This window comes from Ranitomeya variabilis, chromosome 2 (genome assembly GCF_051348905.1).
Source record: "Ranitomeya variabilis isolate aRanVar5 chromosome 2, aRanVar5.hap1, whole genome shotgun sequence".
Taxonomy (NCBI): domain Eukaryota; kingdom Metazoa; phylum Chordata; class Amphibia; order Anura; family Dendrobatidae; genus Ranitomeya; species Ranitomeya variabilis.
The window spans coordinates 1,038,137,917-1,038,152,915 of NC_135233.1; the positions used below are offsets into that span (position 1 = coordinate 1,038,137,917).

Below are 14,999 nucleotides of genomic sequence, written 5' to 3' on the forward strand. Positions count from 1 at the left end.
CTACTGTTTAGGCACATCAGTGGCTTTGCAAACGCAACGTGACGACCGCAGACCATTACATCGAAGTCTGCATTTCAAAAGTCACTACTTCCCTTCCGAGCCCCGACGTGTGCCCAAACAGTGGTTTACCCCCAAACAGTGGGGTATCAGCGTACTCAGGACAAGCTGGGCAACAACTATTGGGGTCCAATTTCTCCTGCTACCCTTGTGAAAATAAAAAATTGCGGGCTAAAAAATAATTTTTGAGGAAAGAAAAATTATTTTTTATTTTCACGGCTCTGCGTTATAAACTTCTGTGAAGCACTTGGGGGATAAAAGTGGTCACCACACATCTAGATTAGTTCCATGGGAGGTCTAGTTTCCAAAATGGGGTCACAAGTGGGGGAGCTCCAATGTTTAGGCACACAGGGGCTCTCCAAACGCGACATGGTGTCCACTAACGATTGGAGCTAATTTTTCATTCAAAAAGTCAAATGGCGCTCCTTCCCTTCCGAGCCCTGCCGTGTGCCCAAACAGTGGTTTACCCCCACATGTGAGCTATCAGTGTACTCAGGAGAAATTGCCCAACACATTTTAGGATACATTTCATCCTGTTGCCCATGTAAAAATGAAAAAATTGAGGCTAAAAGAAATTTTTTGTGGAAAAAAAGTACTTTTTCATTTTTAAGGATCAATTTGTGAAGCACCTGGGGGTTCAAAGTGCTCACTATGCATCTAGGTAAGCTCCTTGGGGGGTCCAGTTTCCAAAATGGGGTCACTTGTGGGGGAGCTCCAATGTTTAGGCACACAGGGGCTCTCCAAACGCGACATGGTGTCCGCTAAAGATTGGAGCCAATTTTTCATTGAAAAAGTCAAATTGCGCTCCATCCCTTCCGAGCCCTGCCGTGCGCCCAAACAGCGGTTCACCCCCACATATGGGGTATCGGCGTACTCAGGACAAATTGTACAATAACTTTTGGGGTCCAGTTTCTCTTTTTACCCTTGGGAAAATAAAAAAATTGTTGCTAAAACATCATTTTTGTGACTAAAAAGTTAAATGTTCATTTTTTCCTTCCATGTTGCTTCTGCTGCTGTGAAGCACCTGAAGGGTTAATAAACTTCTTAAATGTGGTTTTGAGCACCTTGAGGGGTGCAGTTTTTAGAATGGTGTCACTTTTGGGTATTTTCAGCTATATAGACCCCTCAAACTGACTTCAAATGTGAGGTGGTCCCTAAAAAAAATGGTTTTGTAAATTTCGTTGTAAAAATGAGAAATCGCTGGTCAAATTTTAACCCTTATAACTTCCTAGCAAAAAAAAAATGTTTCCAAAATTGTGCTGATGTAAAGTAGACATGTGGGTAATGTTATTTATTAACTATTTTGTGTCACATAACTCTCTCGTTTAACAGAATAAAAATTAAAAATTAGAAAATTGCGAAATTTTCAAAATTTTAGCCAAATTTATTTTTTTCACAAATAAACTCAGAAATTATCGACCTAAATTTACCACTAACGTGAAGCCCAATATGTCACGAAAAAACAATCTCAGAACCGCTAGGATCCGTTGAAGCGTTCCTGAGTTATTACCTAATAAAGGGACACTGGTCAGAATTTCAAAAAACGGCCAGGTCATTGAGGTCAAAATAGGCTGGGTCATGAAGGGGTTAATTCCATTATCTGCTATATTTGGTTTTTGTTCTTTGACTATTGTCTAAACGTGTAAAAGAACTAATCAGGATGGAATGTAAATGGACCAAAAAATTGCAAACTGTTATCACAGAGCATAAAAGAAGATGACAAATAATGCAAATCCCAAACTCGCAGTTAATTGCATGTAAAATCCTATAATCTTCTATTGGTTCCCTGGAGACTTGCTAATATTTAACACATTTTTTTAGCAAAATTTGACATATCAAGAGGAAGAGAAAGTCACTAATTGCCATCTAGTGTCCATGCTCCTTCTCTGCCGTCTGATCAGGGTGCTCTGAGAATTAGGCCATGTGCACACGCTGCGGATTCCATTGCGGAATTTTCCGCAGCGGTTTTGATAAATCCGCAGTGCAAAACCGATGTGTTTTTTTTCTGCGGATTTATCGCGGTTTTTATTGCGGTTTCCGCTGCAGTTTTTCACCTGCAGTTTCCTATTGGAGCAGGTGAAAAACCGCTGCGGATTCCGCACAAAGAATTGATATGCTGCAAAAAATAAACCGCTGCGTTTCCGCGCGCTTTTTTCCGCAGCATGTGCACTGCGGATTTCATTTCCCATAGCATTACATGATACTGTAAATGCGTGGGAAAACGCTGCGGATCCGCAGGAGACAGACTGATTACTGGGGAAGGGCTTTATGGGCTGCAGTTGTGAAATGTGTCCCTAGCAGAAGAGGGTCACACATGAGTTATCTGGCCATGATACCTGGTGCAAACATTCCCATTCATTGTTACTGGTGGTCCTTGGAGAATGGGGGAACAATCATTCAACACAAAAACGTTATTGAAACAATAGGCCATTATTATTATTATTTATTGTTATAGCGCCATTTATTCCATGGCGCTTTACATGTGAGGAGGGGTATACATAATAAAAACAAGTACAATAATCTTAAACAATACAAGTCACAACTGGTACAGGAGAGAGGACCCTGCCCGCGAAGGCTCACAATCTACAAGGGATGGGTGAGGATACAGTAGGTGAGGATAGAGCTGGTCATGCAGCGGTTTGGTCGGTCGGTGGTTACTGCAGGTTGTAGGGTTGCTGGAAGAGGTAGGTCTTCAGGCTCTTTTTGAAGGTTTCGATGGTAGGTGAGAGTCTGATGTGTTGTGGTAGAGGGTTCCAGAATAGAGGTGATACGCGAGAGAAATCTTGTATACGATTGTGGGAAGAGGAGATAAGAGGGGAGTAGAGAAGGAGATCTTGTGAGGATCGGAGGTTGTGTGCAGGTAAGTACCGGGAGACTAGGTCACAGATGTATGGAGGAGACAGGTTGTGGATGGCTTTGTATGTCATGCTTAGGGTTTTGTAGTGGAGTCTCTGGGCAATGGGGAGCCTGTGGAGGGATTGACAGAGGGGAGAGGCCGGGGAATAGTGGGGGGGACAGGTGGATTAGTCGGGCAGCAGAGTTTAGAATAGATTGGAGGGGTGCGAGAGTGTTAGAGGGGAGGCCACAAAGCAGGGGGTTGCAGTAGTCAAGGCGAGAGAAGAAGAGGGCATGGACTAGGGTTTTTGCAGATTCTCGGTTGAGGAATGTACGTGGAGCCCCCCCAGACGCAGGGCCGCGGGGCACTCGGTACCGGGCCTCTGTCTCAGTTCTGGGATTGTCACGGTGGCTAGACCCGGTCCGTGACCCTGCTAAGGGGCGTCCAATGAAAGGTGTGATGGTGGTGCGTGGTGCAAGTCACGATGAATAACGAGGACACAGGGTTGCAGTCTCTTTACCTCTTTACTGAAGGCTTCGGGATCCGCAATCCAGAGTACTGCTAACAGGGCTGTCTGAGACCGGCCGGTCCGAAGGCACATCCAGAGTTTCCTTTGCAGGTGGAAATCAGTGCCTACCTTCTAGCGCCTGTGTGTTGTAGTCCCTCCCTGCTGAGCTCCACGGCATAGTCCTCACAACTGTTGTCTGCTTCTGATGTTCTTTCCCACAACTATCGTATCTGTTCTGATGTTCTTCTCCGTCCCCCAGATGATATGGCTAGGACGCACCCGTATGATGGGTAGGCCTGGAGTTATTCTGGGACCCTAGAGACGCCCCTCTCCCACAATTGCTTCCTATGTCGTCTTAGGTGAGACAGCCAACCTATAACACAGGTCAACAAAAAAAAAAATTTTTTCTGGTGTCCAAAATATTTTAATGAATTTGGGGTATTTTTGGGGTGCTGATTCTGAATATGCTATCAGTTTTGCCAGATTGGCTCAAGTTTTTGAGATTTTTGGTATCTTATTTATAGCACTTGTTGGTAAATGCGATGCATCATCTCATTAATTTCTTTGGATTAGTACTTGAACTGAGCAGTTCTCAATATAGTTTTGTGTTAATTAGTGTTCTAAAAGTTTGTTCATAGCTTGATTTTTGCACTAACTTTATGTTGTTGTCTGTTTTCCAGTGAAAAGCATGAACTCATCAAGAAGAAGTTGTCTTAACGATCCAGACTCATTCTGTTACATTTGTGGTGAATACACACTGCCAAAACATAGAAGAAACATAACAGACTTCGTAAAAGAAGTGTATTTTGCCTATTTTGGGGTTATGCTTGGGGACCAAGACAAGTTTTGGGCACCACACATAGTGTGCAAAGCATGTATCGAATTATTACGAAAATGGAGCAAAGGACAAAGAAAAAGCTTCAAATTTGGTGTTCCAATGGTGTGGAGAGAGCCAAAAAATCATCATGATGACTGTTATTTCTGTGCAGTGCAAGTGCAAGGATTCAATAAGCATAAGAAACGAAAATGGGAGTAACATGGAATCTGCAAGAAGGCCTGTCCCTCATTGTGAAGATGTGCCTGTACCTGTGTTTACCATAAATAACAGTCATCATGATGATTTTTTGGTTCTCTCCACACCATTGGAACACCAAATTTGAAGCTTTTTCTTTGTCCTTTGCTCCATTTTCGTAATAATTCGATACATGCTTTGCACACTATGTGTGGTGCCCAAAACTTGTCTTGGTCCCCAAGCATAACCCCAAAATAGGCAAAATACACTTTTTTTACGAAGTCTGTTATGTTTCTTCTATGTTTTGGCAGTGTGTATTCACCACAAATGTAACAGAATGAGTCTGGATCGTTAAGACAACTTCTTCTTGATGAGTTCATGCTTTTCACTGGAAAACAGACAACAACATAAAGTTAGTGCAAAAATCAAGCTATGAACAATCTTTTAGAACACTAATTAACACAAAACTATATTGAGAACTGCTCAGTTCAAGTACTAATCCAAAGAAATTAATGAGATGATGCGTCGCATTTACCAACAAGTGCTATAAATAAGATACCAAAAATCTCAAAAACTTGAGCCAATCTGGCAAAACTGATGACATATTCAGAATCAGCACCCCAAAAATACCCTAAATTCGATGAAATATCTTTGGCACCAAAAATGCTGTTGACCAGTGTAATTAACTGTCCTGCCGCTGTTTGAAGCAATGCTTGGAGCCCAATACTTCCTCGGGGTTCCGGCTACGCGCCTCAGTAGGATGTTGCCACGATCTTAAGGCACGACTCCTACTGGTTCTTTCTCCTTTGTGCTGTGATCTCGTTTCTCACTTCTCCACAGTAAACCTCGCTTCGTGTCCTTTCTTAAGATGCCACCGCAACGGGTGCAGGCGCGGCTCCGTAACGTTCTGTCCTTTTCGCTAGGCCACTGTCAGGATCCCACCCCTGACAGGGACCCCCCTGAATCTTCCCCCGCAACACCCTCTGCCACAGGATGTTGCCTGGATCAAACCCAGTCAGCTTCTCTCTAACTTCCTATCCAACCCCCAGTTTTACCAGATTGTGAGGAGTGGCCTAATACATAGAACCCTTTGCTCCCCCTGGTGGCCAGAGTGTGAAGTGTAATGTGACACTGTGATACCTGGTCAGGTGAAGTCCTTAAGTGCCATCAGATGTACCATCACTCCCCTTAGTGGCGGAGCGTCAGTACTGCAACGACCAGGACTCTGGGGCGCAGCACTCCCCCCTCCTGGTTAAATCCAGTACTCCCGGACTGGGAAGAAAACAACAATGCATGTTAGCAAAAGACCTACAAATTTTTGGAATGCAATGAACAAGTAAATTTAACAGTGCTTCCCTTTATGGGAGGTGAGGACGCTTGAACGTTACAAACAGAAACATATTTACATTTTTACTCAAGGTTATAAATAACACTTATGACCAACTCGACTATAAATAACCATCATTACCCAGCCGGGTATTCTATCTACTAAGTGCAAATGTTGAACAATAATTTAACTTTTCCTTTAAGGGCGTATAAGCTGAACCCACTAAAGGCTTGCTATGAAACTCTAAGATATAAATTAACTTAGTCTTTATTTTCTAAATACAACACTTCTACTTTGAACATGCAGGACCGCCTGGCTACTCGTCCGGGCCTACTGCCTCTCTTTTTCAATTTTTATTCATAGTATAAAATCAATCAACCATCTCTCTATGGTTTCCAGGAGGACTCACTAACCCCTTCGGGTTCACTTTATTGAAATTCGGCTTTCAACTCTTTCCTGTCCTCAATCTCTAGTAATCATCATTAAACAATTCCTATTGCTAGCTAACTAACTACATACTATCTCTATGTAAACATTTTTACAATCCAACTTTTCTTAAGGCAACATCATACTTAAGTTCAACACGTGAACATTCCCTTTAAGAGGGACTCAAATCTCTTTGAGGTAGTGCAGACTCTCTATCTGCAAGTCCGTTTAAAGGCAAGAACTTCTGCGCTGTATTCAAGAACAGTCTCTTCAAAAAGTTGTCTTTTTTTGTAAAACCAGTAGAGGACACCTTTAAGAAGGTGCAAACTATTTACAAAAGTTTGTGAACCATTCACCATGCATGATTCGGCAATCTTTGTAAACAATGATGAACAAAAACAAAAAGCAAAAACAATAGGGATCCCGGGTAAACGAAGGGATCCCTTTAAGAATAACCCTGGTCGGGTTTAAAGCAGCAAAACATCAGGAAAACAAAGAGTTAACTATTTACATACTCGTGGTTCCGAGGTTTATTCTCATAGTAGGTTGTAAGACATCAGTTGGTAGCGAACACTTCCTGACCGGGGAAGCTTTAATCCCGTGTTCTCGTCTGATGCGGTGTCAATATCATAATGTCGTTCCTCAGGTGCAGTCAAGTCACCAGGGGTCTGGATTCGAATGTCAGTTTTGGTAGCAAGTTCAGTAGCGGCAATAATGCACACAGTGGTGGTCGTGTTAGGATTCGTCAGTTCAGAGTTAGTCTTAGTCATGGCAGCAGGGGGCGCTGCGACGGGGCCTATCAATAGTTCTTCAGTCACCGGGGCAGGGTCTGCGTTCTTACCTGCCGCAACGGTGTCCTCGATGTCGGCTGGCTCTGCTGGCGGCGGCGACCGCGACGGTTTTGGCAGCGGCTCCTGTAGCGATGTAGGGAGCGGCGGCGGTGTTGAGGAATCCTCCGCAGGTGTCGTCCGGTATGCGGTCCTGGTGGTTACCCGCATCTGCAGGAGCTGGTCAATCAACTCCTCCATTCCAGCCTGCAGGAAATCAGCATCAGCGATGGAGGCCTGTTTACTGTGCCCCTCCGGGTAGCTGGGGGAGTCCTCTGCTCCGACCCAACGCTCCGGTCCTAGGCAGCTCGCCATGGCGTCCTCCACGTGGTTTTCTTCTTCCTGGTCCTTTTTCCTCTCTCTCCTTCGTGGGCGGTTTCTTTTTCTTTGTCTCCGCCCTCCATTAAGGATTAGGAGGCGGATCTCGGCTGCTGAATGACACGTCCTCACGGTACAGAAATATTTAGACTGGGTGGCCATTGTCTTTCTCGCTTTTCAGCTTGTTTACGCCCACTTCCACGCCCTCCTTCTTCTCCTGCACTCCTCTTAGTGCTGTAATGGCGGCGGTTTTGGCGGGAATCGGCAATGCGCAGTCTTTGCAATAAGTCACAGTTCAAACACAATTCAGACACAGTTCCAAGGCACACATGACCTGATTCTTCAGGCTTAAGTAGATCCTGTTTGTGACGCCAAGTGTAAGCGCCCCCAGATGCAGGGCCACGGGGCACTCGGTACCGGGCCTCTCTGTCTCAGTTCTGGGATTGTCACGGTGGCTAGACCCGGTCCGTGACCCTGCTAAGGGGAATCCAATGAAAGGTGTGATGGTGATGCGTGGTGCAAGTCACGATGAATAACGAGGACACAGGGTTGCAGTCTTTTTACCTCTTTACTGAAGGCTTCGGGATCTGCAATCCATAGTACTGCTAACAGGGCTGGCTGTGACCGGCCGGTCCGAAGGCACATACAGAGTTCCCTTTGCAGGTGGAAATCAGTGCCTACCTTCTAGCGCCTGTGTGTTGTAGTACTTCCCTGCTGAGCACCACGGGATAGTCCTCACAACTGTTGTCTGCTTCTGATGTTCTTTCCCACAACTATCGTATCTGTCCTGATGTTCTTCTCCGTCCCCCAGATGATATGGATAGGACGCACCCGTATGACGGGAAGGCCTGGAGTTATTCCGGGACCCTAGCGTCGCCCCTCTCCCACAATTGCCCCCTATGTCTGCTTAGGTGATTTAGGTGAGACAGCCAACCTATAATTAACTGTCCTGCCGCTGTTTGAAGTAATGCTTGGAGTCTAATACTTCCTTGGCGTTCCGGCTACGCGCCTCAGTAGGATGTTGCCACGATCTTAAGGCACGACTCCTACTGGTTCTATTCTCCTTTGTGCTGTGATCTCGTTTCTCACTTCTCCACAGTAAACCTCGCTTCGTGTCCTTTCTTAAGATGCCACCGCAACGGGTGCAGGCGCGGCTCCGTAACGTTCTGTCCTTTTCTCTAGGCCACTGTCAGGATCCCACCCCTGACAGGGACCCCCTGAATCTTCTCCCGCAACACCCTCTACCACAGGATGTTGCCTGGATCAAACCCAGTCAGCTTCTCTCTAACTTCCTATCCAGCCCCCAGTTTTACCAGATTGTGAGGAGTGGCCTAATACATAGAACCCTTTGCTCCCCCTGGTGGCCAGAGTGTGAAGTGTAACATGTGACTGTGATACCTGGTCAGGTGAACTCCTTTAGTGCCATCAGACGTACCATCACTCCCCTTAGTGGCGGAGCGTCAGTACTGCAACGACCAGGACTCTGGGGCGCTGCATACGGGTTCGTGAAATATTTTTGAGTTGAAGGCGGCAGGAAGTGGAAAGGGCTTGGATATGTGGTTTGAAGGAGAGATCAGCGTCAAGGATTACCCCGAGGCAGCGAGCTTATGGGACTGGGGAGAGGGCAGCCATGTACTGTAATGGATAGGTTCGTTGGGGGGGGGGGGTCGCGTGAGATGGGGGAAAGATGATGAATTCTGTTTTGTCCATGTTAAGTTTTAGAAATCTAGCGGAGAAGAAGGATGAAATAGTGGACAGACATTGAGAGATTCTGGTTAGTAGGGAGGTGATATCTGGTCCAGAGATGTAGATCTGTGTGTCATCAGCATAGAGGTAATACTGAAAGCCATGAGATTCTATGAGCTGTCCCAGGCCAAAGGTGTAGATGGAGAAAAGCAGGGGCCCAAGGACTGAACCTTGTGGGACTCCGACAGATAGGGGGCGAGGTGAGGAGGTGGTGTGTGAGTGGGAGACACTGAATGTCCGGTCTGTTTGGTATGATTAGATCCAGGATAGGGCCAAGTCTGTGATGCCAAGGGATGAGAGGGTCTGTAATAACAGGGAATGGTCCACTGTGTCAAAGGCAGCCGACAGGTAGAGGAGGAGGAGGACAGAGTAGTGTCATTTGCTCTTGGCGGTTAAGAGGTCATTGGTGACCTTAGTTAAGGCAGTTTCAGTGGAGTGATGTGACCGGAAGCCAGATTGTAAGTGGTCAAAGAGGGAGCAAGAAGAGAGATGGGAGGACAGTTCAAGGTAGACGTGTTGTTCCAGTAGTTTGGAGGCATAGGGGAGAAGTGATATAGGGCGATAGCTAGATACAGAGGATGGGTCAAGAGAAGGCTTTTTGAGGATAGGTGTGATTGAGGCATGTTAAAAGCTTGAGGGGAAAACACCAGTTGTTAGTGATAGGTTGAAGAGATGGGTTAGGGTTGGGATGAAGACTGTGGTGAGGTTTGGGATGAAGTGGGATGGGAGCGGGTCAAGTGCACAGGTGATGAGATGCGATCTATTATATTACATTATTATATTACATTATATTGTGTGTTCCCTTTAAATGATGCAACTGCTATGCTGCTGCTTCCATGTCTTACACAAAATAAAACCTGATTTTTTTTTTTTTTAATTGAGAGTTGTATATCCTCAAAAAATGCAATAATAAGCGATCTAAACTCACATCTATTAAAAATATCAATAAAAAAGAAGCTCGGCACACAGAAGACAAGCTCACACAGGTTCGTCGTTGAAAAAATAAAGTTTCAAATCTACCTTAAAAAAAATAAAAAAAAATAAATACATTTTTTTTCAACTGTATTTTTGAGGAAGTGCGGGATCCACCCTCCGACTCCCCTCCACCGCCATAAAAGAAGCCATTCATGTATTTCTTTTACAAATTTGAGTTTTATTTTAACCGCAAAAGTAAATTTAAAAAAAAAAACCTGTATTCTATATTGCCAGCATTGTACTGATCTGAAGATTCACGGTGACGGGTAATGATTAATGTCAATCGAGAAGTATAAAAGTTATGACTTCTGGAAGAAGAGTAAAACAAAAACTAACTTTCCAAAATGAAAAAACGATAAGAAAAAAAATGAAAGACAACTTACTCTGGATCTTCTCCCACAAAACTGTATATTAATCTGCTCCCTGTCCTGTTTTCTTCCATGCGGATGGCAGATCGGACACAGGTTCCCTTTAGGGTTCATGATGCGTATGAAGATTCGTCAGCAATAAGTCAGGACTTATTCATGTTGCTGCAAGTGCATTCATTCCACAGAACTGTCCTCCAAGTTTTGATCTTCTGGATCACTGATGGCGACTGTTGTATAAAATCCTTTATGTAACACAAAGGATTCCATGTTCAGGCCAATGTGAGTCATGCTAGGAAAGCACAGAGCGGTGCACTCACCCACTCAGCGGCCATTGTTCCTCTTCTCTTTTTCTTGGTAGTAAACCTTCAATGAGTCTCTCGGTCCATTCCCCTATAGACTACAATGGCGGAGATGAGGCCACTTCAAAGTTTTCGTGTTCTGAGATCTGTAGTCTTGAGGTTGTTTCTTCTTTATTTTTATGTTTTTTTTTCTTCCTTTTCTTAGGACTAAAATAGAAAAAGAAAAAAAGGAACATGCAAAGTTACACGGGATGATTCGCACCGAGATCAGCGGGGCCGAAATAGCCGAGGAGATGGAAAAAGAGCGAAGGTTCTTTCAGCTGCAGATGTGCGAGGTAACAAGACACGAAGGTCATGGAGGTCTCCTGTGTGACTTTCTCATCACTTTCTGTAGCCATAAAGTAGCTACGTGGCTAATATTTGTGGCCTGATTGTTATTACTCAGATATTATGTTTGGTAGGTTGACTGTCGGTGGTGTCCAACATTTGGGCAACTCCTTCTTAAATACCCGATGAAAACCAGAAAAGATTATACTTGACTCTTGCATTGGATCTGTAGCTCCCAGTGCTTGTGTGACGTTATTATGTCAGGTAAGCACTGCTGTCAGTCGTCAGCCACCACTGACTACCTGCAGCCTTTACTTTTTCATCAAGGAAGAATATTGATTATCCGACACATCACGTCACCCATCGGGAATAATAGCAACAATATAGTTGTGGTGCTCCTCTTTGGGAGATTAAAATATGTTTTTATTTTCTGTGGAATGCTGAATTAAGCCGGGGTTATCCACTAGTGGACTTCCCTTTTATCGCCTCTTCCTCTGATATCTGGTGCCTAATTCCCATTTTCCTAGTGATTTTGTGACTGGTAACCTCCCTGATATCCAGTTGTTTAGCAGCTTAAAGGATTATTCACATCTTGGCAAGTTCTCATCCATCTACTGGTAATCTGACACATGAGACCCCCATTAATCCCAAGAGCGAGGCTCTGAAGGTTCCTCCATTTTAGTTCAGCGATGATAATGACCACTCTATTCAATGTCTATATAGGACCACCGGAGATAGCGCAACTCTGTATTCTCTAGCAGTACTATAAACGGTGAATTTTTATGCGTGACCGTGGCTGTATTGAAGCGGGGCCCTTCAGAGGAGCTCCTTCTTCAGGAGAGTTGGGAGGCCTAGAGGTGGAATCTCCAGAAATTACCACGCTTTCCTGCCAAGATGAGAATAACCATTCAATCTCTTGAGATACAGTGCCTTTTTTTTACTTTATTATAATATTTGTTGTGCCACTCCTGGTTGCTTTGGATTTTAGCACCTCAGTCCCTGTTATCCTCTGGATGAGTGTGCCCCAAGTCCTGGTGTCCAGAGGTTTGATGCCACAATCCTCGTCTAGTATTTCGACTCATTAGAGTCTGTCAGTCAAGTAGGAGAAAATGGTGCTAGGCGGGGAATAGAGCTGGAGTGACAGAGGCTACAATAGTCCTGAAGCCTCATTTGCATATCAGTTCAAATTCTGATTTCCCAGTAATAAAGGACCAGACTGGTCATGTTACAGGTATTTCTGGACTTGTCTTTGAAAGGGCTACATGTGCATATAATTTGAGAGGTGAAATCCTGCTCATAGATTCCCTTTAAATGCATGTACTTGGGGCTAAAAAGCATTTTTGGAATTGGGCTTCATTTAAAAAAAAATTGCAATTCTTGGCTTTGTTTCCCTTTACATTTTACTTTGATCTGTTCTGTGGTTCATAAATCAGCTGAGAGGAGTTAAAAAAACCCCAGATAAGAGTACCGACTCATCAGATCGTAATAGTGAGCTCGCCGACAGATCACCAGTTATCTCATTCTGCAGCCAGAAGGCTGTAGAAGGAAAACGGTGCAACATTTTTAATAAAACTCCATTGCAAAAATGGTTTTTAGCCCCAAATACAGTGCATCTCTTGTAGATCTTTTTATTACTACAGGTCTGTTTATGAGCAAATAACAGGATTTGGGGGTCTGAAGCTGGAGCACTATGGCGGTCTGGCATGACTGTGTGCCGGCATATGCCACCTTGTAGCTTGCACCAGCAGCGGATGCAATTATTAATACTGAGTTTTCCTTCGAACTTCCAACAAAAGACAAAAGTGTATGAACTTTTTGAAAAAATGAGTTGAAACAAAATGTTCTATTTTTTCCCCCCTGGTTTTGTGCTGCATGTGCTTTAGCATAGTGATATACTTTTGTATGGTGCATTTCCTCTTTTATTTGCCCTGCGGTTGCCCAGGTAATAAGGAGAACTGTCTGGCGCTGTCACTTTATAGCATTATTGCACGTCCATGCGTGTAACAATAGGTCCCCAGATCTCCTGCTTGTCGCTTGTGATCATCCTTCGGGGGTTGATGAAATGTAACGAGATTTTCTTGTGTTGCAAAAAGGAAAAAAAAAAACCTCGAGTTAAAATGTCCTTTCGTGTTTCCTGTCTGACAGTACCTGCTGAAAGTCAACGAAATAAAGATCAAGAAAGGAGTGGATCTGCTGCAGAATTTAATTAAGTACTTCCATGCCCAGTGCAAGTAAGTGGCGCTTTCTTCACCTCCCTGCTGCAAATCTTTCAGTTCCTTAAGATAAGGTTTGTCAAGAAACCGACACTTCAGAAATGGCAGCAGTAAGACCAAAATGCGTCATGTTCTCCAAGTCCAATTTGCTCTTCATTTATCTCCAGGATTAGAAAATAATGTATTACTGTAATATTAGACACAGGCCAGGGACTACAGTAGCACATTTTTTTTTAAGGAGGTAACTGTTATATCCTGCTTCTAATTTATATTAATTTGTTTTGTAAAGATCAGTGATGAGCGAGCGTGCTTAAATAAGGGGTTATCTCATGTTTTGGTGCTAACCGAGTGACTTTGGCGTGCTTGAATAATATGTTCGAGTCCTTGCGGCTACATGTCTCTTGATTTGCATGTGTCTCATACTCTTGATTTCTCAGGACTGACACTTTATTTTACAGAGATCCGATTTATGGTTTTTGTAAGGTACAAGCCCCTATATTGCCATACCTTTTTCTGTCTTACCCGCTTACTCGAGTACAACTCTCGGTCATTCTGTCCATCACCGCTCTCCAGGAAGTTCTATCCTATGTTTCTTCTTAATGGTCATACTTATGACGCATGACTTTGAGTGTGCTGTCGCCATCGCAGTTGATCTTGTAGCCAAGGAATATATAATTCTCAACCAATTCTGACTCCTGATCATTGACATTGATGATAGCCATTTGGGCTGTTGTCATGATTTTTGTTGACGTTCAGATACTACCCGAATTTCTCACTCTCTTCTTTAACCCGCAGAATAAGCTTCTCTAAATCCTCCTTGTGAGGCAGTACCACTGCTTCCATATGAAAACATGTATTGACCGCTTGCCTTTAAATTGTGCTTTTAAGGAAGACTTGTCCTTTATGCCTTGCACCGCAGCCACAGTTATGTGTTTTTGACACCTTTCAATATGCTCCTCAGGGGCGTGAACTAAAGAAAAGTGAGCAGCCTAAGAGGCAAGGTCTAGACTGTCATCCCCTGCTTTACAATTGCTGTACAATTTGACAAAACTCTGTTCACTAAATTACCGTAAGTTAATTAATACCTGGTATAAATTTAAACCCACCAAATTTCCCAATCTGCTTGAGCCTCTTTGATAAATCTAGAGCATTTTAAGGTTGTCTAAATGCTATGCAGTGTTAGTAAATCAGTCCAATGTTTTCATTTTCCTGTGGTTTATTTTTTTTGTGTGCTACTTTTCACTTAATTCTCCACACAAAAAAGCGCACTTTCCAGCTTTGCTGTATAGACTGGGTCAGAATTGACAGAGGGTTGAAATACCTTTTGTATATCGATCTCTTCCAGATCCCTGGGGGAGGGGATTGTGTCATCACCTTTCCGTAGACTGTACTCTTTCAATTTCCTTCCATTTGTTGCCACTGCCATAAAGCACATGCCACCTATGGCAATATAAAGAGTATGCAGGTAGTGGCTCTCCAAAATATGCCGCCCCCCTGGGATGATGAAAATGTTATTCTTTAGTTATCTCTAGGTTTAATTTAGTAGATACATTTTTGGAAAATAAAAATGGCGTGTACAGAGTCACTGTCTCTAAGGGGGGATATAGTAAGCAGAGAAGAAAGATGTGGCAAGTCATTACACTGGAAAGATCAGGGGGAGCAGATCGTGCGAAGGGTCCGCAGTCTCCGATTGATGGCAGCTGTTATTTCTGCTGATGTGAGAAATTGTCAGATATGTGACTATTTCACCTGTGTGAAGA

At 43.8% G+C, this 14,999-nt stretch overlaps 1 protein-coding gene across 4 annotated transcripts in view; it reads left to right on the plus strand.

Moving 5' to 3' along the window:
- The window catches only part of ASAP2 (ArfGAP with SH3 domain, ankyrin repeat and PH domain 2), a 216,678-nt gene that overhangs the window by 107,519 nt on the left and 94,160 nt on the right, over nt 1–14,999 (plus strand). For all 4 annotated transcript variants that reach the window (XM_077291399.1, XM_077291397.1, XM_077291396.1 and 1 more), the window contains exons 6-7: nt 10,905–11,034; nt 13,172–13,257. In XM_077291399.1, coding sequence (XP_077147514.1) covers nt 10,905–11,034; nt 13,172–13,257 — 216 coding nt within the window. The remainder of the gene's footprint in view (nt 1–10,904; nt 11,035–13,171; nt 13,258–14,999) is intronic.